Genomic DNA, 26,035 nt, shown 5'->3' on the forward strand with positions numbered 1-26,035 from the left:
ACAGAAGCCCACTGGCAAAATAGCACTGGGGAGGCCTCCAGCAGTGAGCTTCTCTCTCAGCTGGCAGAACCCCCTCAATATTTAATTGCTCCATTAATCCCAAAATGTGAAGGGAAGGGTCAACTGGGGCTTATCAATAGGATTACAATGGCTGAGTGCATGAAAATAATCTTAATGAATGTAAGATCCAAAAAGAGCCAACCATTATTTTATTTTATTTTTTGCTCCTCGAGGCAAAGAAAATATTTGGTCATGTTGAATGGAAAAAATAAAGGTATAAAATATAAATTTAATTAGGGGAAATTATGGGGAAGCATTTCATGATAAATCTATAGCAAACCTAACACATTTTCCATCTATTTTCAGCATGGGACAAAAGGATGGCCAATTATGCTTGCTATGTTCAGAGAGCCGTTGGCTCCCTGCCCTCCGGCCCAAGAAAACAGAATTAAAGAATCAGAACTTTTATTTTAAAGAAACAACCCCAACATCAGCTCAACTAACATGTGGGGGTTGGTTTCATGGTGACAGAATATTGGGGCTTGGCTTGGAGGGGTAACCCTCCCCTCCCTGTGTGCATTAATCTCTACGAAGACTGCACCCCTGTGACAAATAAGCATGAGCAAAGCATATATATATATATATATATATATATATATATATATATATATATATAATTATTTATACCCGCCCATCTGGCTGGGCTTCCCCAGCCACTCTGGGCGGCTTCCAACAAAATATTAAAATACTGTAATGCATCAAATATCAAAAGCTTCCCTAAACAGGGCTGCCTTCAGGTATCTTCTAAAAATCTGGTAGTTGTTTTTCTCTTTGACATCTGGTGGGAGGGTGTTCCACAGGGCGGGTGCCACTACCGAGAAGGCCCTCTGCCTGGTTCCATGTAACTTGGCTTCTCGCAGGGAGGGAACCGCCAGAAGGCCCTTGGCGCTGGACCTCAGTGTCCGGGCAGAACAATGGAGGTGGAGACGCTCCTTCAGGTATACTGGACCGAGGCCGTTTATTCTTTTCTTTTCTTTTAAATATATTTTTTATTAAATTTTACATAACAAATTTAAATTCAAACACACCATTCACCTCTTCATTTAGGACTCTCTGAATCCTTCGACTTCCCTCAACCCTTCTATGGTTACCATTATCAATCTTTTTTTTCCCTCAACTGCTTATCTTATGTTCTCTAATTTGTTAAAAAATAATAATAGTCCATTTCCCCATAGTTTTTCATACATTACAAGCATTACTCAAATCCTGCCAATGTTTTTAGTTGTTTACAGTGTTCTCTTAAGTACTTTATAAATTTTCCCCATTCCTTTTTTAAATTCTTCACACACACACACACACACACATTCAAACCTTCATTGCTATGTGCAAGACAGAGACAGAGGAGATGAATGAGTGAATAGGAATTAAAGAATGGGTGTATGTTAAAAGAGAATGGATATATGTGGGTGTAGATGAATGGGGGGGGGTGTGGATGAAAAAGAGACTACAGTGGTACCTCGGGTTACATACGCTTCAGGTTACATACGCTTGAGGTTACATACACTTCAGGTTACAGACTCCACTAACCCAGAAATAGTACCTTGGGTTAAGAACTTTGCTTCAGGATGAGAACAGAAATCGTGCTCCTGTGGCGCGGTGGCAGCGGGAGGCCCCATTAGCTAAAGTGGTACTTCAGGTTAAGAACAGTTTCAGGTTAAGAACGGACCTCCAGAACGAATTAAGTACTTAACCCAAGGTACCACTGTATAGGAAAAGTTTCTCAACCCTGCTTTAGCATGGGGTGTGGGAGTTAAGGGGCTTAAACCATTTACCCCCTAGTGTGGACCTGATCTGGATTGGCTCTGCCACAAAAAAGATCCCATTTGCTTCACTGGGATCCAGTTTGGATTGGGTCTGCAGTAGGGGCAAAGGCTTAAGCCTTTCCCCCCAAGCTATTTGTGGGAGACAAATAAACCCTAAACCTAAGGGTGGGGTAGGTTTTGCCCCGAGAACCAACCCATGAATGCCACTCCTTGAGAGGCTAAACGAAATCTCTGGGATATGAATTCCTCTGTCCTTCATTCTGTGGTGGAGTACCGATATAGAAAAACTTGCTGTGTTTTATTTTCAATTTTTCCAATCACGTTTTCTCATATTTTCAGCTTAGAACACCCAAATCGCCAAGCCGCTAGAGGTTTGGGGAGGGGGGGGTCGGCCAGCACAAACCAGAAATTTCATCAGCCCTCAGACAGTGCTGGCTGGGGCTGATCATAGTGGTTTCAAAATGAATTGAATGTTCAGAATTCACAGGCAGAACAGAACTAGTCCATAAATCTGGTGCTCTGATAATGTCCAAATATTTAATTTACTGATTTCATCTCTGCTTAGACAGGCACAAGATTGCACTCAGCAGCTTTAAGATCAGTTTTGTAAAAGATAATACTTTATAACAAAAGTCTACCAAGTTCTTGTGAAATAGCCGTAGAGTGGAGATTTCTCCAAAGTTTCAGAGTTCAGTGTGGAATCATACAGATAGCTCAATGGTAAAGCATGAGACCCCTTAATCTCAGGAGGTCATCGGTTCGAACCTCAGGTTGGGTGAAAGATTCCTGTCTTGAAGGGGGTTGGACTAGATGACCCTTGTGACCCCTTCCAGTTCTATGATTCTGTGATCATCAGTCCAGCTCAGGGATCTGCTGTGGAACTGCAGCTCCCATAATCCCAGAGAGCAAAACAACATATAGACAGCAACTGGTTCCCCACCCCCTATTCTTGCCATAGCTGTCAACTTACAGATTTGAAAATAAGGGACCAGCAGCCTTGGAAATAAGGGATCAGCAGCCAAAATAAGGGACCTTCAGCCTCACCTGTTCCAGGCACTCCAGTCTTCCTGTCCTCCTGCAGTCTGGTCAAACTCATGCTGGTAGCTTCGAGAACACTGTCCAACCAACTTTGTAACCAGAGGTTCAACTGAATAGAATCTGAATCACATGCACCACAAGGCCTATGCAGCCTCAACTTAAGAAGGCTCCCTGGCCTGGCTTTGCACTGCAAAGTTTGCAGCAGCACGTGCAACAAAATGGCGTCCAGCATTCAAAAACCCCCTCAGCTTGCATTAACTAGCCACACACAAGGCATTCAAGCTCCACTCCCCAGTCGTTCTTAGACTTCTTTTTGGGTAAGCAACACAGCCAAGCAACACAGTTGGAGCCTCCCTCCTTCCTGGCCGGCAGGGAGGGAGGGAGAGGAGCTGCTTCCTTTGAAATTTAAGGGACATCATTTAAGGGACATTTAAGGGACATCCATCAATAAGGGACAGCGGCGGGACATGGCGCTGGAATAAGGGACTGTCCCTTCAAATAAGGGACGCTTGACAGCTATGATTCTTGCAGTTCCAAGTTTCAATAAAAATGTGCTCTAAAGGCTCCTGAAAACGCCAAACCTGGAGAGAGAACAAAATTCCCCCTCTTGGCAGACGTGATTATAACACCACCACTGTCTTTCCCACCACAAATTTTGATACTTTTGTGTTTATTCTGTTGGGCTTTGACTTGCCCTTTTGGGCAGAGAAAGACAGTTCATCTAATCTAGCAAGGAAATGAATACCGACTTCTCCATCAGAAAGCCTGCAGTGCCAACAAAGTGACAGCAAATTCATCTGACTGCCACCCATTATTTCCAAATTTGCATATACGCATTTAAATTAGCATATGCAAATCTGCTGCATTTTCTCCTCTACTCTAGCGATGCATCAATGGCTATCCTAGCAGACAGGGGAAGGGAGTGATGGTGATGTCAGAAGCAAAGCATAGCTGAAGTGTTGACTTGATTTGCATTTCTCCATTGATTATTGCTGTATTGATTATTGCGCTTATATACTTCAAGCTATCCAGATTCAATCACTGGATATTCCAAGCACAAGTACAGTGGACGCTCAGGTTGCGAACGTGATCTGTGTGGGAGGCATGTTCGCAACCCGCATCGCTGCGTCTGCGCACACACAGGTCACAATTCAGCACTTCTGCGCATGCGCTGAAACCTGGAAGTAACCCGTTCCAGTACTTCTGGGTTTTGGTGCATCCGTAACCCGAAAACGCGCAACACGTCTGTAACCCGAGGTATGACTGTACTATGAAGCAAGCCCCTCCACCTTGAACAGAGTAGAACGTAATTCTTGAGTAAACATACTAATGCCTGGCACAGATCTGAGTATATAAGAGATTGCAAGTTGGAATTTAGGTATGTTTCCAAGCGCTGCTTTGTGCAAATACTTGCATGGTAAAGGTAAAGGACTCCTGACAGTTAAGTCCAGTCATGAATGATTCTTGGGTCGTGGCGCTCATCTCGCTTTGAAGGCCGAGGGAGCCGACGTTTGTCCGCAGACAGTTTTTCTGGGTCATGTGGCCAGCAGGACTAAGCCGCTTCTGGTGAACCAGAGCAGGGCATGGAAACGCCGTTTACCTTCCCGCTGGAGTGGTACCTATTTATCTACTTGCACTTTGACATACTTTTGAACTGCTAGGTTGGCAGGAGCTGGGACCGAGGAACGGGAGCTCACCCCATCATGAGGATTCAAACCGCCGACCTTCTGATCGGCAAGCCCTAGGCTCAGTGGTTTAGACCACAGCGCCACCTGCGTCCCCATGGTACCCATAGGTAAATCTAGGGTAAATCTTTTCTTAGGACAGTATCACCCACTCGGTAGCAAGCAAAGCCTTCACATTTTAGCCATTTACAGATGTTTCCTCACTTATGGAGGTGTTATGTTCTGGGCCGCTGTGAGCATAAGTGAAATCCCATAATCTAGGAGGCAGTCTCTAAATGCCTATTTCCCCCCTGCCCTCCAGCTCCCTCTCCAATCCAGCCCAAAATATCTAGACCTGGAGCTCTGGGACCGGATGGAGGATGGAGGACGCACAGGAAAGTGTCTTCCTCTGCTGCTCTTAGGCAGGATGGCTGAGCAATCTTAACAAGGCCCCGCTGTGCCTCAGGTCTCTTTGGGGTTTCCTCTTCCCTCACTAGCGCCCTCTTCGGGCTCTGGGGAGGGTCTCCATGTGAGCCACATGGACTCTCCAGCTCTCCTCCTGCCATTTTCTGATATGATTCTACTTCCTGGCACCATGTGCATGCGTGGTTGTGCATGAATACAATGGAGTGGGGAGGTGCCTGTACAGTTTTCTTCCTGTAAGCAAAAAGTAAAACAAAAAACACAATGCCAAATTTTTGATTCCCCCATCCCTGCCACCCTTTTGTCCCAGCCAATGTTGGGATAAAAAAAATGTTCCATATGATTTTTCAAGAGGGGACAGGGACTGATCCAGAGAAGCAGACAAGAGTGCTCTTCTCCTGGGTATGTTTGGGACATTCTCCCCCAAGATACATAGGAGAGAAAAGAGACTTTCTGTTCCTCATCAAACCATTGTGTTACCTTGCCCCACCTAGCCTTTCTCAGACTATGACTTTGAGAACAGTAGTAGCAGCAGCACCAGCTGGGAAGACAGGAGTTCAGGGATATTTTTTCAATAGTTTTATAAGTTGTGTTTCTTTTGTTTTTCGGTTTGATCCTTTTGCATGGTATTGTATGTTTCGTGGTATTTTATGCACTGTGATTTGCTGTTACTTTTATTGATGATAGATTTTATTGTGGCCGAACTGTTGAATTATTATTTGCTGGTGCTTAATTTTACTGTTTACTATTGATTCTGACGGATTGTCTGATTTAAGTTGTTTAAAGTTATTGTGACTTTTATATTGGATCAGATTGCTACTATTAATATTTGATGTTTTATTATGTTTTTATGTCTTGGGAGCCACCCAGAGTGGCTTGGGCAACACAGCCAGATGGGCATGGTATAAATGAATTATTATTATTATTATTATTATTATTATTATTATTATTATTGGAATTCTGCTTGGGGTCAGGAACAGCTAGCATTATGGGGCAGTATTGCGCAGTGGCCCTCTTGAGAGGAAAACCACCCTTTAGCACACAATCAGAGCAATAAACTCATAGTGATTAATTACATACACACTCATCCACCTTTCTCTTGTCTATTAATTTGCAGAGCGAAAGAATCTAAAGAACACACCGAAATATGTCTATTGAAAACGTTTCATAAAAATATTTTCAATTTATACGGCAACATGGGCCACGGTGAGGAGAATATGAACATGAGGAGGCCAAAATGGGGGCCTCCACAGCATCTGCTAACATAGCAGGTGAGAAGGACTTAAGTTGTCAATACAAAATTGCATGAAGTTGTTGTTGTTATTATTATTAATAATAATATTTGTCTGACTAGAATCACATAGCTCGAAGCACCCTCAGTTTAAAATGTCCTCGCCAGTAAGGGCTGAACTAAATGGAGGGATTTGCATTTGACAGATTTGAGTGGGAATGCATGGTTCTTCAGGAAGCATTCTTCCCCAGAGCTGGGAGGCTTATCATTTGCTGTGGTAGTAACTGTCAGCTGTCATTCTCCCCCCACACCCTGTAAAATGTTCCAGGTGCATAAAGTCTGGGCATTATGAGAAACAGGGGAATTTCCCTCTGAATGATCCCCAACAAAGAAGGGAAATTCCCAGGCGCCAAAAAAGATTATTTATGTATGCTACTACTGCAGCCCATGTTTTGTTAGCCCCAAAATGGAAAACAAGCAAGGTCCCGACCAAAGAAGAATGGCAACTGAAACTGATGGAATATGTGCAGCTTGTGGACCTAACATATAGAATAAGAGAACAAGAAGAATATATGTTTAAAGAAGACTGGAAAATGTTTACTGCATATATGGGTGAAAATTGTGTTCTTTTAAAAACGCTGGTAGCATTAAGATAAATTCAACAGTGTAAATGAGTTTTGATGGATGTAATAAGGAATCACTGAATGGTTTCGTTCATGTGAAATATGCAGGGATGCATGGTATGCAAAGGACGCGGGTGGTGCTGTGGGTTAAACCACAGAGCCTAGGACTTGCCGATCAGAAGGTCGGGGGTTCGAATCCCCGCGACGGGGTGAGCTCTCGTTGCTCGGTCCCTGCTCCTGCCAACCTAGTAGTTCAAAAGCATGTCAAAGTGCAAGTAGATAAATAGGTACCACTCCAGCGGGAAGGTAAACGGCGTTTCCGTGCACTGCTCTGGTTCACCAGAAGTGGTTTAGTCATGCTGGCCACATGATCTGGAAGCTGTCTGCGGACAAACGCTGGCTCCCTCGGCCAATAAAGCGAGATGAGCGCCGCAACCCCAGAGTCGGCCACAACTGGACCTAATGGTCAGGGGTCCCGTTACCTTTACTAGAAGTTGTGTTGAGCAGCCATAGAAAGGCCAGCAGCCTTGCATCTAGATTTAGAGACCAGCAAGGGTCTGTAACTTAGAACCTGAACCTCATTTGCACAGCAATGGACAAGCAAAGCTATGGGAGCGTGAGTGTGAAGCAAAGTCTGCAGTGTTAGGTCTGATCTTTCTTCTTCCTTTTCATAATACCGGGCTAAAACAAATCCAATTTGGAACAAAAGATTACCTAGGGCACTTTTCACAGCCAAGAGCTACGCAATGCATGCCAGGGCTTTGGATTTGGCGACTGCTCTGTATTGGGTCAATTCTCCCTTTCCCCACCTGCTCTGCTCAACCTCTAAAATTGCAACAAGTTTAAATGTGAATACGAATATTTTTGCATGGCTCTAAAACAGGCTCCCTCAGCCTCGGCCCTCCAGATGCTTTGAGACTACAATTTCCATCATCCCTGACCACTGGTCCTGCTAGCTAGGGATCATGGGAGTTGCGTGGCGAGATCCCACCTCCCACCAGTAGAAATAAAGACCCAAGACACAGTAATTTAGGTTAATGGGCTAAAATTTGGCCACAACTTTATTGGTTACAGGTGATGAGCGGTATTGGCTTAGGCACTGGTCCTATCGATTATCTGGTTTCAGCCTGCTTGCTTGAAGACTGGGAAGGGTTAACACCAGCAGGGGAACCCTGCTGATGCACATCAACTAGGGACTCCCCCGGGGTCACCGCTCGGGGGCGTGCCTTGGGCCCTGGCCTCCATAGGCTTCGGACGGGGCCACGCCCCCTGGAATCCTTTACCAGACTACCCTTCAACATCTGGGGGAGGTGATGGCGCTCCCCCCCTACATCTACATAACAATACCCCTACCAATGCCTAACCGCCAAAGCCGAGAAAGTTGTGACGATTTGCTACGAGGCAGGCGAAAAACCAAATGGCTGGTGCCAATTTGCCAAGTGGAAAAAATTCCTACCAGGCCCCTTGACGGCGACCAACTGAGGTCCATAGCAAGGTCAAAAGAGGAACCTTGAAGGGCGGGCGGGTGGGAAACGAACACAGCTGAGCAGCCAAAGAGGGAGATTCTCGGCCACGCTTGCCTTAAATGAGGCAAGCCACACACCCTGGGCCAGCCGATTGGCTGGCCAGGGAATGACGCGGCCGAGGATTTCCCAGATCGCGCGGGGCTGGGAGCGTGATGCCCGCAACACCACCTCCTCCAAAGGTCGGAAGTGGCTTTGTAGGCCAAAAAACATCTGTAGGGCCAAGGTTGAGGAAGCCTGCTCTATAAAGAACACAGCTTAGACTCCAGCAAAGCCGCTATAGCCAGTTCCAGTTCCAGCACCTCTCAGCTGGGTTCTGTCAACTCTCCAGTGGGCACCATTACCATTCTGAGAGAATGAGGGAGATGTTCGTGGTGAGTTCCGACACCTCTTTTTCTAGAACAATAGGATGGGCTATAGGGATGGTGTTTCATAACTAGGGCGCCATTTCTGGAAAAAAAAGCACTTTCCTTTGTTATCCAACAGCGTACCTGTGAGAAAGGCAGCGCCTGAAAAAGGTCTTCAGCAGAAGATATTAAAGCACTGGCAGATTGGGAGAAAAAGAAGCACTCCTTCAGGCATTCAGGACCTAAGTGTTAAGGGCTTTAAAGGTATGTACGAGCACTTTGAAGAGAACTGGTAGCCAATATTAAAACAAAAACTGCCGCACTTTTCTGTCTATAAGACGCCCCCATGTATAAGACGCCCCCTATTTTGGGGGACTAAAATTAAAGAAAATTGGGGGGAGATGGCCCAGAGTTGTCACCCAACTGGCGAACCATCGCAAGCAATGCGCACCAAATTGCCGAGGTGGCAGCCAATCTAAAGCAGCCTTTGCCGCATCTGCAAATAACCCACACAATTGACAAAGCAGCAGCCAATAAAAAGCAGGCCTTGCAGCAGACACCATTCACCCACCCAATCGCTAGATCCTGCTCACGGCTGCAACCAATCACCTGTCCTCCCTCTGCACTGTAAGAGTTTGGATTTGATATCCCGCTTTATCACTACCCGAAGGAGTCTCAAAGCGGCTAACATTCTCCTTTCCCTTCCTCCCCCTCAATAAACACTCTGTGAGGTGAGTGGGGCTGAGAGACTTCAGAGAAGTGTGACTGGCCCAAGGTCACCCAGCAGCTGCATGTGGAGGAGCAGGGAAGCGAACCCGGTTCACCAGATTACGAGTCCGCCGCTCTTAACCACTACACCACACTGGCTCTCCTACCACTAGTGCACTGTCCATGTATAAGACGACACCCCCCATTTTAAACTTTATTTTAGAGTAAAAAAAAACCTCATCTAATACACAGAAAAGTACGGTAAGCCATTTTAAAAAATTGTGTGTGTATGATAGGCATATTCTTGGCTGTACCAGTAAAATTCTGGTGGCCGTATTCAACCAGCAAACTTTTTCAGCATGGGGCCGGTCCCTTGTGGGGGGGCGGACTATATTTTGAAAAAAAAAAATATGAACGGATTCCTATGCCCCACAAATACCCCAGAGATGCATTTTAAATAAAAGCACACATTCTACTCATGTAAAAACATGCTGATTCCCGGACCAGAGAAGCTATGTTGTGGGTGGTACTAAAAACATGCTGCTACTCCAAGTAATCATGGTAAACCGCTTTATGTGAGAAACATGTGAACAGGCTAATATGTAAGAATTTGTCACACAACCTGATTCTGGAAGGACATAATCAGATCAACCTGAGACTTAACAATGGAACTAAACAGGGAAAAAGTTCACGTGTCGACTACGATACACTACAATAACTGATTTTATGTCTTCAATTTGCAGAGCCCTATTTGTGCTTCCACACAATAAATGAATGTAAAGCTGCGCATTCTTGAGGAGGAAGGTTGCCGAAAGATGTCGAAGGCTGAGATATGGTAGCTGAAAGAATTGCCTACCCGTTCTGTACGTGAGATTGCTATTTTGACTGTTCTGTTCATGACTCATATGGACAATGCAAGTGAATAAGAAGTACGCCGATGGGCAAAGCGACTCCTCCAGTATTGGGAGCTTCCTGGATGACACAGACAGAGAAGTCTGCAGCCTCACCGACCGAGCCTTCAAAAGTCTGTGTGTGGCTGAGCTCGAATCATCTTACACAGAGGCCGATCCAGTGGTTTCACCCAACATCTCCCACCAGTTCTTGAGCAAATTTTCCCAAGGCCCACGGAACCATGCCATCAAGAAAAATACTCCCCCTAGCAAGGGACTGCAAAAAACAGAGGAGCATTCAACATTCCAGCAGTTTCCAAATGACACCCAAGAAGGTCAAAACGCCGCTATAAACATCACCCCAAGCATTAGGATGAAGCTGGGTTTGCCAGTGCCTAGTCTGCGCAATTATAAACATACCTCAAAAGTTTCTTCCTTGATAAAGACCTTTGATAAAGCTGAGAACCGGGAGACTTCAGCAACAGCCAAGCAACCGGTTAGAAACAGTTTGACAAAACTCCCCTTAATTTGCGGAGGCAACATGGCTTTCTGGGGTGGCAAAACCATTTTAAACATCCAGAAGGAACTCTCTGAGTTTTCTGAGCCGTTCCAGGACGTGGCAAATGCAAGTGGGAGGCCCGAACTACACGAACTGCACAGAAGGCAGAACAAAATGGATTTGGCCTGTCACGGTCCACGTGGTTTTTATCGCCAGGCAGATGCTTCAAATATTCGAATGTCCAATGTCTCCGCCGTCTTGAGAAAGGCGGCAAAAAACCGAACTGGGAAAGCCAAAGAGCCAGCTAGAAAGGGCAGCTTTCTACACAGCGAGAACAGTGCTTTTGAATCGTGGAATCTCCATCATAAAAAACTTGAGACAGGCGGGCCTACTGAAATTATACTCAAAGAAGGAAACCTGACATACTTTGAAGAAACACCTTTCTTTAGAGAGGCCTGTATTCATGAATGTAAACCATCTCCCCCGAAGGTCATAGCTCCCGTAATTTCAGAACAGGATTTCTCAGGTGCCTTTCCACAAAAACCACTCTCTGAAGCCTCTCTCTCTCCATTACCTCTAGCCCAGGTGCCTTTTCCTCCTCAGGCTAATGCTAAAGACATTGTTTCACAGGTGTTGCCACCCCAAGCTTCTGATCTGCCGTCATCTGTGCACAGGATTCCTACATCACCATCCCTTACATCTGAAACCTCTTTTCCACCATCTCCGCAGGTTTCCATGTCACTGAAGCCTTCCACTCCACCACAATCTCTGCCTCAGGCCTCTGCTCCACCAGAAGCGATAGCCCATGTTGCCAGTGCATTAGCACCAGTGCCTCAAGTTACTGTGTTGTCAGAGAAGACTAGCAATTCAGAATTTAAGTCTGAGCTGAAAAATATCTGTCCACCTTGGAGGAAACAAAAGAAAGAGCTTGGAGGAATGGAGCTGACGCAGGAGATTGCACCAGAAGTGCTAAGAACGAAGGACTCCTCGTACAGAAAGCCACCTGATGTCACTCCCATGGCCGAAACATCTGCAGATGAGTCCCACATGGCTCCATCTGACCCCTCTAGTCCTTCTTTCAACATCTCAAAACTTTTAACTCCAGTCCTACCACGTAAACAAGAGAGAGAGCCCTCAGAAGGTCAGCCATTTCTGGAAGCTCCTCCCATTCCTGAAACTGGAACCGCCAAAGAAACAGAGGAGAGAACACTCTATTCTTCTCAGAACAACTATAAGTCGAAAGCACCGAGTTTGCTGTTCAACCTGAAGGATATCCGAAAACGTGTGAAAAGCACTTACAGTCCCTCCCCTCTCCTAAGAACCCTTGACGACAAAAAGATTAAGGAGCAAGACGGCGTAAAAGCAAGCGTCACAGCCGCCAATACGCTAGAAGGAAGCAATAAAAAAATGGTTGAGGCTGACAAAAGAGGTCCTAAGCCTTCTGAACAAATGGACAGCACCAATGCCACCAATTCCTTTGGGCATGTCATTGACAGCTACCTGACTCCAGAGGACAGTGAGATGTCATCTCTGACTGACTTCCACCCAAATGAGCACCGTGTAAGACAATATTCTCCACCCAACTCTCACCCTGCAGATGTGCCAACTGACCCAGAAGCACATGTTCAAAGTTTCCAACTGCAGGATCTTAAAAGTAAACAAGTTGCTCCAAGTCACAGTGCTGATGTGGAACCCCAGGTATCCCCATATTTATTTTTCACACCTGAGGAGAACATAAATGATAGTGGAAACCAAGCATGCCCATCGACTGGAAATGAACACCGAGGCAAAAGAAGCACCAGCTCTTCTGAACAATCTTTTGTCTCCATTATAGACCAGCCATTTCACGACGACTCTTTTTCTCTAATGCAGCTCTTTCAGAAAGCATGCCATCAAGAAAGCCAGAGGAGTAAGAATGAGTGGAGCGCAGAAGAAAAGCTATGTAGCAAAGACGAGGAGGAGGAGAAGTCAAGGGGGGAGAAGCAATTGCATGACTACAATCTGAGCATCCGTGGCTGTCACACGGATGAGAAGCATGAGGAGCAGGAAGAGCAGGGTAAAAATGAGAAGCCAGCGCAAGAAATAGACGCGAAGGAGAAGAGAGAAGACAAATGGAAAAGCATGGATTCGGCATCAGAAGCCAAGCTGGAAGAGTCGCTAACACCAACTTCACCAAGCTCACTGAAGCCCAATATGTTCATGATTAAAGACAACACGTTTAAGTCGTCGCCGGTGATAAAAGCAGTCAAGTTGCCTCTGCTCAGGTCTTTGTCCTGTGAAGAAGCCATCAGTGGCAGTCACGCAGAGGCTGAAAGACAGACTTTTGGGCCCATTCGTTCTACTCCAAATATTCAAGAGGTGGACTTGTTTTCGTCAAGAAACAGAAGCCAGCAGGACGTGAGGGATGATGCAACAGGCAGAGATGCTGATGAGTTAAGATCCATCCCAGGCAGCGTGGTAGGAAAAAGCCCCTTAACGACAGGATACACTCTTAGAGAAGGACCAGAGGGAGTCTATATGCAGGAATTGGTGGGAGAAGATGAAGGAGCTAATATTACACCAGGGTTATCACAGAAAGGTTTGAAAAGCGGCGAGAAACAGTTGGCCAGAGACAAAGAAAAGGCTAGAGCTGGGAAACTGAGGCGTAATTCTTCCAGCCAACCGATTCTTAATTTTGAAGGTGACCCAGCGCAAAACAGGCAAAAGTGCCCTGTGAGAGAAAAGGTGAACTATTTTAAGAACAATCTCTTATCTAAACGCAGAGGTGGTTCTTGTGTGAAAAAGATAATAAGTCAAGAGATGAGATCTCCCACGATATCGGAGCCCTATTCTCATGCTTCCAGTGAAGTTTTCCGGGATACATCAGCCTCATCGGGTACCCTAACCATTTCCACCATACCAAGTCCAAGGTCACACAGCGCGATGCAATCTACCTTCACAAGTCCTTTTTCAGATATGTCTGCAGTCTCCAATGCACCACAGGCTGAAAGAATAACAAATTCCTCTTCGTTGCAAGGAGGAACAGAGAGTGGAAAGAGGTCTTCTACCTTGGAGCCATTTGATCTGATGCAGACAAGTCAACTCTCAGGAGATGCTGGCAGCTCTCCTGTTGCAAATGAGAGACTTCAGATGGCGAAGACAGCAGCCAAACCCCCGGCTGTACCACCCAAATCAGAAAAGGCATTACGGCGGGCAAAGAAACTGGCAAGCAAGAGGAAAAAAACAGAGGCACAGCAGAAAAGGCTACAGGACGAAGCTCCATCCCACGGCAGCGATATTGGAACTTTGCAACCAATCCAATCCTCACTCTCGCCAATATGCCTTAATTCTTCCTTGACTCCATCAGAATCCCACCTGGTGAGGCTACAACCTGCCCCATCATTAAGTCCCACGCCCTCTTTACCTGCCACAACCCAGCGTAAGCTGCTTCAGGATCCGGATTCAGGAGAGTATTTCATTGTAGATTTACCTGTTCAGTTTAAGACCTTTTATGATCCAGAGAGCGGAAGGTACATCCAGCTCTCAATCCCTCCTTCAAAAAGGAACTTGTCTCAAACGCCCTCTTCAGAGAGTGTCCCTTCTTCTTACGTCTTGTACCCCAGTACTCTCCCAATCAGAGTTTCATCTGTTCCGGTACAGGCATCGCCATCTCAGTTTTCTGAATCAGCTTCCCTTATGCAAAGAGCCCTCTTGGAATCGGCTTCAGACTGGTCACAAGGTGGTCAGTACCCAGAACCTCTCGAGAGTCAACCTTATATTGAGCCTGCCATGTGTGATGTTCACAGTCACAAAGTGGATGGGTCACAGTATAACTTTGAGAAGGACGTGAGCCCTCCTGATGATGCCGACATCATTTCAATGGGCGCGCTTGAAGATTTTGCTGTGGAAGGTGTGTCGTGAGAACGCAAGGTGCTCGCTATTATTTTAGAAACACAGACCTAACGCACCTGCAAACACACACACACACCCTAAATAATATCGGTACAAATTTCAAAGGCAATTGTGTTAGAAGGAAAACTGAGCTGTGGTCTCTTGATATAAATTTGCTGATGAGATGAACGCCAAATTGACATAAAGGAAAAGCATGACATGGCGGTGGCTGCAGCTTCTCTTTCCCACTGCTTGAGTGACTAGAATGATGGAGAATAATGGGCAGATTCCCCTTTAGAAAACAAACAAACAAGCAGAAGGCAGCGATTTCAATTTGGCACAGCATTTAGAGACAAAAGATATGTGGTGGTGAGAACCAAATGTACGAATGAGAATTCACTTTTTTGTACACGCCCAAAAAACCAAATTCATTAACAACCATGTATGGTACATTGGATGTACAATACAGAAATACTTTGGCCTGGATATATGCAGCAGCCTAAATATTTTTTCAGAGTGTACAGCTGAAGAGTCACTTTGGGACAAACTTTCAGACGCATGATTCCGGCCCACAGTGAGCACATGCTCAGAAATACTACTTTTGGATAAAACCTCAGGTTTGGAAACTGAGTGAGTGGTTGAATAAGATCCGGTTGCTACCTTTTTCATTGGCACATGCTAATTTTTCCTCCCCCCCCCCCACCCACCCTTGCCATTTTTTCACTGCTTGTACAGTTTGGGCAACCACATGTCTGTGCCTTTAAAAAAGCAAGTCAGAGACAACTGTCCCGATGAAGGTGGAAATTGAGAGTAATTTCTTAGAAATGTTAAGTCTCCTATCATGATGGTCTCCAAGCTACAAGGATTCAGAGCCTCCTCTGTTGTGGCAAAGTGGATAACAAGATTCAAGGGATGTGCATTCTTATGAAGAATACATGTCAGAGTTTCCACTTGAGGACAACTGAATGCAGTTCTTCAGAAACATTCTTCCCACGCCGTTCTGGCCTAAAGAGACTAGTAGGGTACAAATCCAAACTCAGAATGAACCCTCTTTGTGGGACAGGAACTGCTTTAGAAAGGAGCTACAGAAAAGGATGTTGTCACAATGTCCTACGTATCTCTTTGGCATCTGCAATCCCATATATGAGAGCTTTCGGACAGAGGACAGTACCTGGGGAAGATTTCAAAACAAGCATTTCATTTGTCATAATAGAAAGGATTAACTGATAGTAGTCACCTCAGCGTAAGAAATAAAGGGAAGATCCTTGTCGGCCCATGCCTTCATTTTTAAATAAAGCTAGTTTCTATCCCTTATGGTGGTGGTGGTGCAGAACCTCAGACCTTGGCTTTGTTTGTGTAATGTGCCTGGCTGCAAATCCCTGCATGAACTTGGAAGTAGGGTTTGGAATAAAAATATTGCAATTGTTTGTATCTACACATAAATGGTGGGGGTAAGGTGTGCTGCCCAGTTTTTAACATACCCTTCAGTGTCTCTCAGATTAAAAGACGGATGTCTTATTCCTTAATAATAATAATAAAATTATATACCCCGCCCATCTGACTGGGTTGCCCTAGCCACTCTGGGCAGCTTCCAACATATATAAAAACATAATACAACATTAAACATAAAATCTTCCCTATATAGGGCTGCCTTCAGATGTCTTCTAAAGGCTATACAGTGGTACCTCAGGTTAAGTACTTAATTTGTTCCGCAGGTCCGTTCTTAATCTGAAACTGTTCTTAACCTGAAGCACCACTTTAGTTAATGGGGCCTCCTGCTGCTGCTGCGCCACCGGAGCCCGATTTCTGTTCTCATCCTGAAGCAAAGTTCTTAACCTGAAGCACTATTTCTGGGTTAGCAGAGTCTGTAACCTGAAGCGTATGTAACCTGAAGCATATATAACCCGAGGTACCACTGTATAGTTATCTATCTCCTTGGCTCAGGGATCACATAGCTCCATACTATCCAACATTTCTCCAGTGCAAATAGGGACACGGGTGGCACTGTGGTCTAAACCACTGAGCCTTGGGCTTGCCAATCAGAAGGTTGGCAGTTCAAATTGCTGTGACGAGATGACCTCTCTGCTCCTGCCAACCTAGCAGTTCAAAAGCACATCAAAAGGTGCAAGTAGATTAATAGGTACCGCTCTGACGGGAAGGTAAATGGTGTTTCCGTGCACTGCTCTGGTGTCGGTGTTCCACTGCACCAGAAGCGGCTTAGTCATGCTGGCCACATGACCTGGGAAAAACTCTGCAGAGCGGACAAACACCGCCTCCCTCGGCCTGTAAAGCGAGATGAGCGCCGCAACCCCAGAGTCGTTCGCAACTGGACTTAACTGTCAGGGGTCCCTTTACCTTTAAGGAAAAGCAGGACATTCTGGGATCAAATCAGAAACCGGGACAGCTTCTGTAAATCGAGAGCTGCCCCTGGAAAATAGGGACACTTGGAGGGTCTACTTTTATATTTCAGTGCGCTTCTCTGACCTTGGACATTGTGGCTTCCAGTCAGATGGGTGGCTAAGAGGAGCGGCCGAATTGGCTATTATAGTTTATCCAATAAAAAGAGGACCCTCCATTTGCAATAGAGAACTAATGCTCTCGATCAACAGGCCCCATTGCTGTGTGCCAGAATTTCAGATAGTGCCTCTTCAACAGCAGCAGTAATAATACTGAATTATTGCAAATCAATTTGCCTGATGTTCGCCTTCCAGCTATTGGATTACAGAGGCCCAGAAATCTCCCCAGCAGAACAAAATAGTGCAGAGGGAAAGAAAGGGGAAGAAAGCATTCACTGTGGTCCATAGGACAGGACCTCTACAAGTTCCCCAGTTTCTCAAGTATGAACACAAGGATGCTTGTGGATGCGAGAGGTTCCTTAATGACGATCTCCCATAGCTATTTAAAAACTTGAATCACAGCTGCAGGACTGGGGCAGGGTGGCAGAATTGGATTGGGACCGTGGCACTTAAGGGAAGGGAATTTAATCCTTTCCTCACTGTTTTCCCAGTCAAAATCCCCTCTGTGCTGTTGTTTGGGGATGGCAGGTGGACACACAGGTAACCAACTGGACCTGTTTGGCCTCGCAATGAATTTTAAAGCAAAAGAAGAGCAAGGGGGAAAGAGTTGGAAACAAATTTTGCAAGCTTGGGAATGGGCTTTTGGGGTGTATGGAGGAGGAACATCACATGACCGGCTTCTTTCCGAATCTCAGCAGAAACCGAGTTGATTAGCAAAAAGAGTAGGATTAGAAAGGGGATACTATAATAATAAGGGACGCAGGTGGCACTGTGGGTTAAACCACAGAGCCTAGGGCTTGCTGATCAGAAGGTTGCGGTTCGAATCCCCGTGATGGGGTGAGCTCCCGTTCCTCGGTCCCAGCTCCTGCCAACCTAGAAGTTTGAAAGCACGTCAAAGTGCAAGTAGATAAATAGGTACCGCTCCGGCGGGAAGGTAAACAGCGTTTCCGTGAGCTGCTCCGGTTCACCAGAAGTGGCTTAGTCATGCTGGCCACATGACCCGGAAGCGGTACGCCGGCTCCCTCAGCCAATAAAGCGAGATGAGCGCCACAACCCCAGAGTCGGCCACGACTGGACCTAATGGCCAGGGGTCCCTTTACCTTTACCTTACTATAATAATAATTATTATTATTATTTATACCCCGCCCATCTGGCTGGGTTTCCCCAACCCAACAGAATATTAAAAACACATTAAACCTTAAATAACTTCCCCAAACAGGGATGCCTTCAGATGTCTTCTAAAAGTCAGATAGTTGTTTATTTCCTTGACATCTGATGGGAGGGCGTTCCACAGGGCAGGCACCACCACCAAGAAAGCCCTCTGCCTAGTTCCCTGTAACTTGGCTTCTTGCAGTGAGGGAAGCGCCAGAAGGCCCTCAGAGCTGGACCTCAGTGTCCAGGTAGAACAATGGGGGTGGAGACGCTCCTTCAAGTAGACTGGGCTGAGGCCATTTAGGGCTTTAAAGGTCAGCACCAATACTTTGAATTGTGCTCAGAAATGTACTTGGGAGCCAATGTAGGTCTTTCGGGACTGCTGTTATATTAAAAACCTAGTAGAAAACAGCATGCTTGTGTTGCTATGAAATTCAGGAAAGTTGGCTGGCAGGAGGCAGTCATTTGTTCCTCATGACTGGAAAGTGCTTTTGAAGTCCATACACAAAGCTTGTGGTTCGTCCCTCAGCCTTCTCTGTTCTTATTTGCCTTCTCCACACCGCCTTCCAGGGCCCAGCAAAATCTCCCCTGCTCCTGTTTAAAGTCTGAACATAAGTCATGTTGTGCAGTAACTTTGCTAAACAACCTCCAAATTTCCTCATTTGATCTCTGCTCCTGAATCTCCCCAGGCTCCCTCACAACCACCCACATGTACAATTATCTTTCCTTTTTGGTTGCTATTTTTTAAAAAACTTATGGGTGTGGGTGGGTGTTTTAAAAAGTTTTTTAAACCTGTGGTACCGTCAGAATTTTCCTGAGTTTGCTGGTATCACTGGTTGCTTGGATATGGCCCTTGCTTTTTGCTTACACTTACTCCACGAAACTGAAATTAATATACTGTATATAGTATATACAGTAAAAAACAACAACAAACCTGCAGTGTAAAGTCGGGATGTTGGAGGAATAATTATTTGCATTTAACAGTAAACCCACCTAATTCACACTTTCCCGAATAGGCGAACCAAAACCTGCCATCCTTTGAGATTTGCACTTCTCTGAATTTTGCAATCTAATTGCCGGGGCAAAGTTTTTTCACAGGAACATGTATGTTGGTGAAAATAACATATGGAAATGAACTATTTGGGAAGAACTGTTTTACAAAAAAATCTGTACATTTGGCAAAATTGCAAACAAATGTGTTTGTTAGGAGATGTTTGCACTAAAATGCTGGTGGATTTTTCACGGAGACATTTCAAAAAGAATTTTGCAAATGGAAATGTGGAGAACTGACTTTAAGATTAGAAAAAATACACACCAAACTTTAAAGGTGACTAGCACAAAAAGAACTGGAGCTACCTGTCTGAAAATTGGCAGGGTCCATCAACTCAGTAGAAGCTACTTTGCCACCAAATTCCCGCATTCCCGCTACCTATGTGGGAGAGGGGAACCCCAAGTTTCCCAATCCAAGTCCATAGGATTTGTTTTTTTCCAGGTTATGATCTGGATCCAGAGGCTGGATCTGGACCATCCTGGGTCAAGGGTGATCTAAACTGGGCTCCCAGTTGGACTGGGGAGGCACACAGTCCTATCATATTGGCGGCTGGGAATCCTGCTGCTTTAACACACCACACCTTATACAGCTGAGCTCTTAAAATCAGTGCCTGCAAAGAGCTCAGGCTCCCCCGAGCCAAAGGGAGAAGTAATGCATGTGTTACAGCTGCACTTAAGTCTCTCGGGGGAAGCGGAATGCTGAAATTTAATAAAGGGCAATTCTTAGGCAGAAGGACTGCTGGAAGGGGAGCCGGTTCAGATGACAAAGCAAATCCAACTTAATTAGAAAAGAAAGTTAGGAACATTGAAGCAGAGAAGCGCAGACGATTAAAACGGGCAATTCCCATTTGTACCTGTTGGGATCATAAACAATCAATTAGCAAGTTGCATGCTGAAACCTTTCGATTCTCAGCGCTTCCATCTCCAGCATCATCAAGGCTGAATGTATCCCAAATTCCACCGGAATGCGTTAGTGAATTTATGTCAAATGCCACCCACACAAGAAACTTATTGGTTAGACTTTCAATATCAAGAACATCCTTTTTCTATTATCAAGTAGAAAGAGAGGAGTGGTTCCAGTATATCACCTGTGGCACTTATCCCTTCTTGCATGTGCACTTCTGTGCATCTTTGTTAAGCAGTTTGTCTCTGGGTATGTAGACAGCCGTATATTGCATACAATTGGGTAATCCTGGTAAGTAATATCGGTGCAGATGGTGACAGCAGCCACGAAATTAAAAGACGCCTGCTTCTTGGGAGAAAAGCAATGACAAACCTAGACAGCATCTTAAAAAGCAGAGACATCACCTTGCCAACAAAGGTCCGTATAGTTAGAGCTATGGTTTTCCCAGTAGTGATGTATGGAAGTGAGAGCTGGACCGTAAAGAAGGCTGATCGCCAAAGAATTGATGCTTTTGAATTATGGTGCTGGAGGAGACTCTTGAGAGTCCCATGGACTGCAAGAAGATCAAACGTATCCATTCTGGAGGAAATCAGCCCTGAGTGCTCACTGGAAGGACAGATTCTGAAGCTGAGGCTCCAATACTTTGGCCACCTCATGAGAAGAGAAGACTCCCTGGAAAAGATCCTGATGTTGGGAAAGATGGAGGGCACAAGGAGAAGGGACGACAGAGGACCCCCCCCCCCCCAGATACATCATACCTACATCACAGAAAGGGCGGTCTGTTTATCTCCTGTCTGGCAGGTTACCTGTTTATGGTCACTTGATTGGATTACCTAGGGAGCCTGGCCAGTCTTTTGTAATGATAAATACTTAGTTCCTGAGCCAGGTCACAGGCTCACCCTATTCATACACAGACATACCCTTAAGACAGGATTTGTGAACAAAAAGACAGTGGGGAGGCTTTTCCATTTTCCTTCAACCTTGCAGAGAAATATTTGAGGTCAATCTGGGAGGGACAAAATGGTTTCTGTGGGGTTTCAGACATGTGGTTTATATATGCAGTTATGAACATTTATTATATATATATATCTAAGAAATTGAAATTTTTAAATTTCAAGTTCATTGTGTGGAAAGTGGCCTTACTTGAACCAGGCTCTCTCTGGCAGTTGAGCTCAAGCTACTACAGTGGTACCTCGGGTTAAGTACTTAATTCGTTCCGGAGGTCTGTTCTTAACCTGAAACTGTTCTTAACCTGAAGCACCACTTTAGCTAATGGGGCCTCCTGCTGCCACCGTGACGCCGGAGTACGATTTCTGTTCTCATCCTGAAGCAAAGTTCTTAACCTGAAGCACTATTTCTGGGTTAGCGGAGTCTGTAACCTGAAGCGTATGTAATCTGAAGCGTATGTAACCTGAGGTACCACTGTATCTCAAATGCAGACTGTTTATCTCTGCTTATCTTATCTCTCTCCTTGGCAACTCATTTTCCCAGGGGAGCAGGCAGAGTTCCCAGGGAAGCTGACCCAAGCAGAGACAATGAGCTATTAAACAGAAACAAGGGAAGTGAAAATCAGCAAGTGACTGCACAAATGCAGTTACCAGTGCCACTATTTTCAGCTTTCTGCGTCTCCAGCAGAACCCCCAAACTCTCAACAGCAGATCCTGATTTGTACAGGGACGACGTTGCCTGCGTTTGCTTCCCACATGCGCCCAGCCACATTTAAATGTGCTTACCCCATCTGCACGTTAGCACTGATTCCTTGCATGTTTGTGTTGTAAACAAAAATTGCCCTTTTTCCCTTATGGGGTATCCAAGAGCCCATATAGAGTCCTTACATAGGTTCCCTATTGGTAGGAGAGAATAACAGAGGCCAACAGAGAATATTGAGAAGCAAAGCAGCTAGTAAGCTTGATCTTTATTGATCTGTTGCAACAGGGTGCTCCCCTCACCCACAGGAGAGAGGAGGAACCCAGAACAATGGTGTGCAAGACCTTATAAAGACTTTTGAAATTGCCACCCTGTAGATCAAGACCACCCCCAGGAACATCATACATACATCACAGAAGGCGTGTAACCTAAGACCACCCCTCAGATACATCATACCTACATCACAGGAAAGGCGGTCTTAAAACAGAAATTTGAATGTTGTTTATCTCCTGTCTGGCAGGTTACTTGATTGGATTGCCTGGGTAGCCTGGCCAGTCTTTTGTAATGATAAATACTTAGTTCCTGGGCATGTCACAGGCTCACACCCTATTCATATCTTAAATGTGCCCTTAAGACAGGATTTGTGAGGAAAGAGACAATGGGAGGTCTCCCACTTTGACCTTGCAGAGAAAACATTTGCTCAGTTTAGGAATCAAAATGGTTCCAGGTTGGTCTTCCTGTGCTGATCTATGTATGTGCTTGGTTGGTACATTTATGAACAGTACCATATATCTAAGACCATAAAATTCCTATCACATTTGAAACTGTTTTAAAATGCGTTGGGCGGGGGGGGGGGGTTAGTGAGTCACTCTTGTTTTTTAAAATTTTTCTTATGTATTTTGTTTTTTTATAATGCGGTTTTATGTTGCAAACTGCCATTAAGACCTGCAGGTAGGGGGCAATATACAAATTTAATAAATAATAATAATTCCTGCTCACCTTCTTTGGTGGGCGCCACTGTGGGCCACCATCCCCTCCACCCTCCAAGACCCAAGAAAACCCCTAAGGAGTTTCCAGAGCACCCGAGGAAGCCTCTGGGTGGAGTTTGCTACCTGGGAGATGGATTCTGACTGCTCACTGAATTGGCCAATCACGAGTGGCCTTGGGATCAGCAGCCAAAATAAGGGATTTTCCCGGCACAGGTATGTTCGACTTCTGAGCCCCTCCGAGCCAAAGGCAGAAAGCCCAGCCAGCAGCCAAATGAAGCCTCAAGCAGTGGTTCCCACAGCGCAGCGAGCCGGCAAAGGGGATGCAGCAAGGAAAACCACCGTCACCTCTCCGCTGGGAAGCGCTGAGCAAAGGCGAGTCCCCAGGCAACGCGGCCGATTTGATCGGCACAAGGCATGCAAGCTCCACCCCCCAGTCGTTCTTAGACTCCTTATTGGGTGAGCAACACAGCCAAGCAACACAGTTGGAGCCTCCCTCCTCCCTGGCCGGCAGGGAGGGAGGGAGAGGAGCTGCTTCCTTTGAAACCCGGGAAATTTAAGGGACATCATCAATAAGGGACAGCAGCGGGACACAGCGCTGGGATAAGGGAGTTTCCCACCAAATAAGGGACGGTTGACAGCTATGCTGCTTGTCCTTTTCTGGAAAGCACAGGTCCAAGAGATTTTCTGCTTGCTTTCTAGGCATGGGTTTGAGCCATGGGCATAGCCAGGATTTATGTTGGTGGGGGGAGGACACCCATCTGTCATCATCCGCTGTCTGGCTCTGTCTAGCAGATTTGGAATTAAATGTCTCACCAACAGTTCTTTCCAGTTGCTTTGTTTGGACCCCAAGCACTCAGAAAAAGCTGTCAAAATCCTTCTACAAATTCTACTTTCAGTAGTTAATAGTTAAAGCTATGGTTTTCAGAGTAGTGATGTATGGAAGTGAGAGCTGGACCATAAAGAAGGCTGATCGCCGAAGAATTGATGCTTTTGAATTATGGTGTTGGAGGAGACTCTTGAGAGTCCCATGGACTGCAAGAAGATCAAACCTCTCCATTCTGAAGGAAATCAGCCCTGAGTGCTCACTGGAAGGACAGATCGTGAAGCTGAGGCTCCAATACTTTGGCCACCTCATGAGAAGAGAAGACTCCCTGGAAAAGACCCTGATGTTGGGAAAGGTGGAGGGCACAAGGAGAAGGGGACGACAGAGGACGAGATGGTTGGACAGCGTTCTCAAAGCTACCAGCATGAGTCTGACCAAACTGCGGAAGGCAGTGGAAGACAGGAGTGCCTGGCGTGCTCTGGTCCATGGAGTCACGAAGAGTCGGACATGACTAAACGACTAAACAACAACAACTTTAAGTAGCTCAAGTGTTAGAAGAAGAGACTCTTAATCTCAGGGTTGTGGGTTTGAACCCCACATTGGGCAAGTCTCCCGAATTGCAGAGGGTTGGACTGGATGACCCTTGTGGTCCTTTTCAACTCTACAATTTTATGATGTTTACTTTGTTATAGGAATTCTAAGGTCTTGTATATATAAATCATGTGTTCATAAATGAACAAGGCAAACACATACCTAAGTATATAAACCACGTGTCTGAAATAGTACAGGAGAGCAATCCTGAAACCATTTTGACTCTCCCAAATTGACCTAATATAATCCTCTGCAGTTTGGATGGAAATGGGGAAAGCCTCCCCATTGTCTCTGTGCTCACAAATCCCACCTTAAGGGGACATCTGTGTATGAATAGGGTGAGCCTGTGACCTGGATTCAGGAACTGAGTATTTACCATCACAAAAGAATGGCCAGGATGCTCAGGTAAAAGTTATCAGTGACCATTAACAGGTGTCCTGCCAGACAGGATTCTGCTGTAGATTGCCATATGTATGATGTTTTCAGGGGTAGTCTTGAGCTATGCGGTGTGGGTGGCACTGTGGTCTAAACCACAGAGCCTAGAGCTTCCCCATCAGAAGGTTGGTGGTTCGAATCCCCACGACGGGGTGAGCTCCCATTGTTCGGTCCCAGCTCCTGCCCACCTAGCAGTTCAAAAGCATGCCAGTGCAAGTAGATAATTAGGTACTGCTTTGGCGGGAAGGTAAACGGCGTTTCCGTGCACTGCTCTGGTTCGCCAGAAGCAGCTTAGTCATGCTGGCCACATGACCTGGAAGCTGTATGCCGGCTCCCTCGGCCAGTAAAGCGAGATGAGCGCTGCAACCCCAGAGTTGTCCACGACTGGACCTAATGGTCAGGGGTCCCTTTATCTTGAGCTACAGGGTAGGCAATTTCAAAAGTCTATATAAGAGCTTGCACACCAATGTTCAGGGTTCCTCCTTCCTCCTGCGTGTGTGTGGAGGGGTGATCATCCTGTCGCAACAGTTTAATAAAGATTATGCTTACTAGCTGCTTTGCTTCTCAGTATTCTCTGGTTGGCATTGGTTATTTTCTCCTACCGATAGAAAACCTACATAAGGACTCTATATGGGCTCTTGGGTACCCCGTAAGGGAAAAGGAGCATTTTTCTTATTTACCGTATTTTTCGCTCTTTAAGACGCACCAGACCACTTAGTTTTTGGAGGAGGAAAACAAGAAAAAAAAATATTCTGAATCTCAGAAGCCAGAACAGCAAGAGGGATCTCTGTGCAGTGAAAGCAGCAATCCCTCTTGCTGTTTTGGCTTCTGGGATAGCTGCGCAGCCTGCATTCGCTCCATAAGACGCACAAACACTTCCCCTTACTTTTTAGGAGGGAAAAAGTGAGTCTTATAGAGCAAAAAATACAGTATTTGATTGGGGGAACAGGTGTCCTGCCCTCCTGGCTACGCCCATGGTTTGAGTGGTTTCTGAATCGGAACAAAAGTCACATCGGCACAAAAACCTGACAGCTGTTTGTTCCAATACAGCCGCAAACAGTGTGTTTCCCTGGAAGAATGTAGCAGGGCAAGCAGTTACATACTGAATCCTAGGACCACCCTCCTTTGTCCTTCCCCTGTGATGTTCACGGTGACTGCAGGAAGCAAGTTGCCTCGTTGCAGTCAGCACCAAACCACCAACTGGAAGGGCAGAGCCCCAGACCTGCTGATGATGCCACAGCTTCCTGAGTGAGGGAACAGAACTCACAGGCCAAAGCTCATTGTTATGT

At 45.7% G+C, this 26,035-nt stretch overlaps 3 protein-coding genes across 5 annotated transcripts in view; 1 reads left to right on the forward strand and 2 right to left on the reverse strand.

Annotated features, from left to right (window-relative positions):
- LOC310763401 (cardiac-enriched FHL2-interacting protein) overlaps window positions 1–15,953 on the forward strand; it is a 34,022-nt gene extending 18,069 nt beyond the window's left edge. Inside the window, exons 2-4 of one of the 3 annotated variants that reach the window (XM_083615510.1) lie at window positions 6,066–6,219; window positions 8,812–8,936; window positions 10,124–15,953. In XM_083615510.1, the coding sequence (XP_083471636.1) occupies window positions 10,293–14,669 (4,377 nt within the window). In that variant the 5' untranslated portion in view covers window positions 6,066–6,219; window positions 8,812–8,936; window positions 10,124–10,292 and the 3' untranslated portion in view covers window positions 14,670–15,953. Of the gene's footprint in view, window positions 1–5,986; window positions 6,220–8,811; window positions 8,937–10,123 lie in introns of all 3 variants that reach the window. The other 2 variants (XM_083615511.1, XM_083615512.1) reach the window with 2 other exon arrangements.
- ERCC6 (ERCC excision repair 6, chromatin remodeling factor) overlaps window positions 9,400–26,035 on the reverse strand; it is a 126,874-nt gene continuing 110,238 nt past the window's right edge. Inside the window, exon 22 of the transcript XR_014548614.1 lies at window positions 9,400–9,543. The gene's annotated coding sequence lies outside the window, so the exon portion shown is untranslated. The remainder of the gene's footprint in view (window positions 9,544–26,035) is intronic.
- Window positions 25,832–26,035, reverse strand: part of DRGX (dorsal root ganglia homeobox) — a 41,239-nt gene continuing 41,035 nt past the window's right edge. Inside the window, exon 8 of the mRNA XM_083616018.1 lies at window positions 25,832–26,022. The gene's annotated coding sequence lies outside the window, so the exon portion shown is untranslated. The remainder of the gene's footprint in view (window positions 26,023–26,035) is intronic.

This window comes from Podarcis filfolensis (genome assembly GCF_964270895.1).
Source record: "Podarcis filfolensis genome assembly, chromosome: 5".
In the NCBI taxonomy this organism is placed as follows: Eukaryota; Metazoa; Chordata; class Lepidosauria; order Squamata; family Lacertidae; genus Podarcis; species Podarcis filfolensis.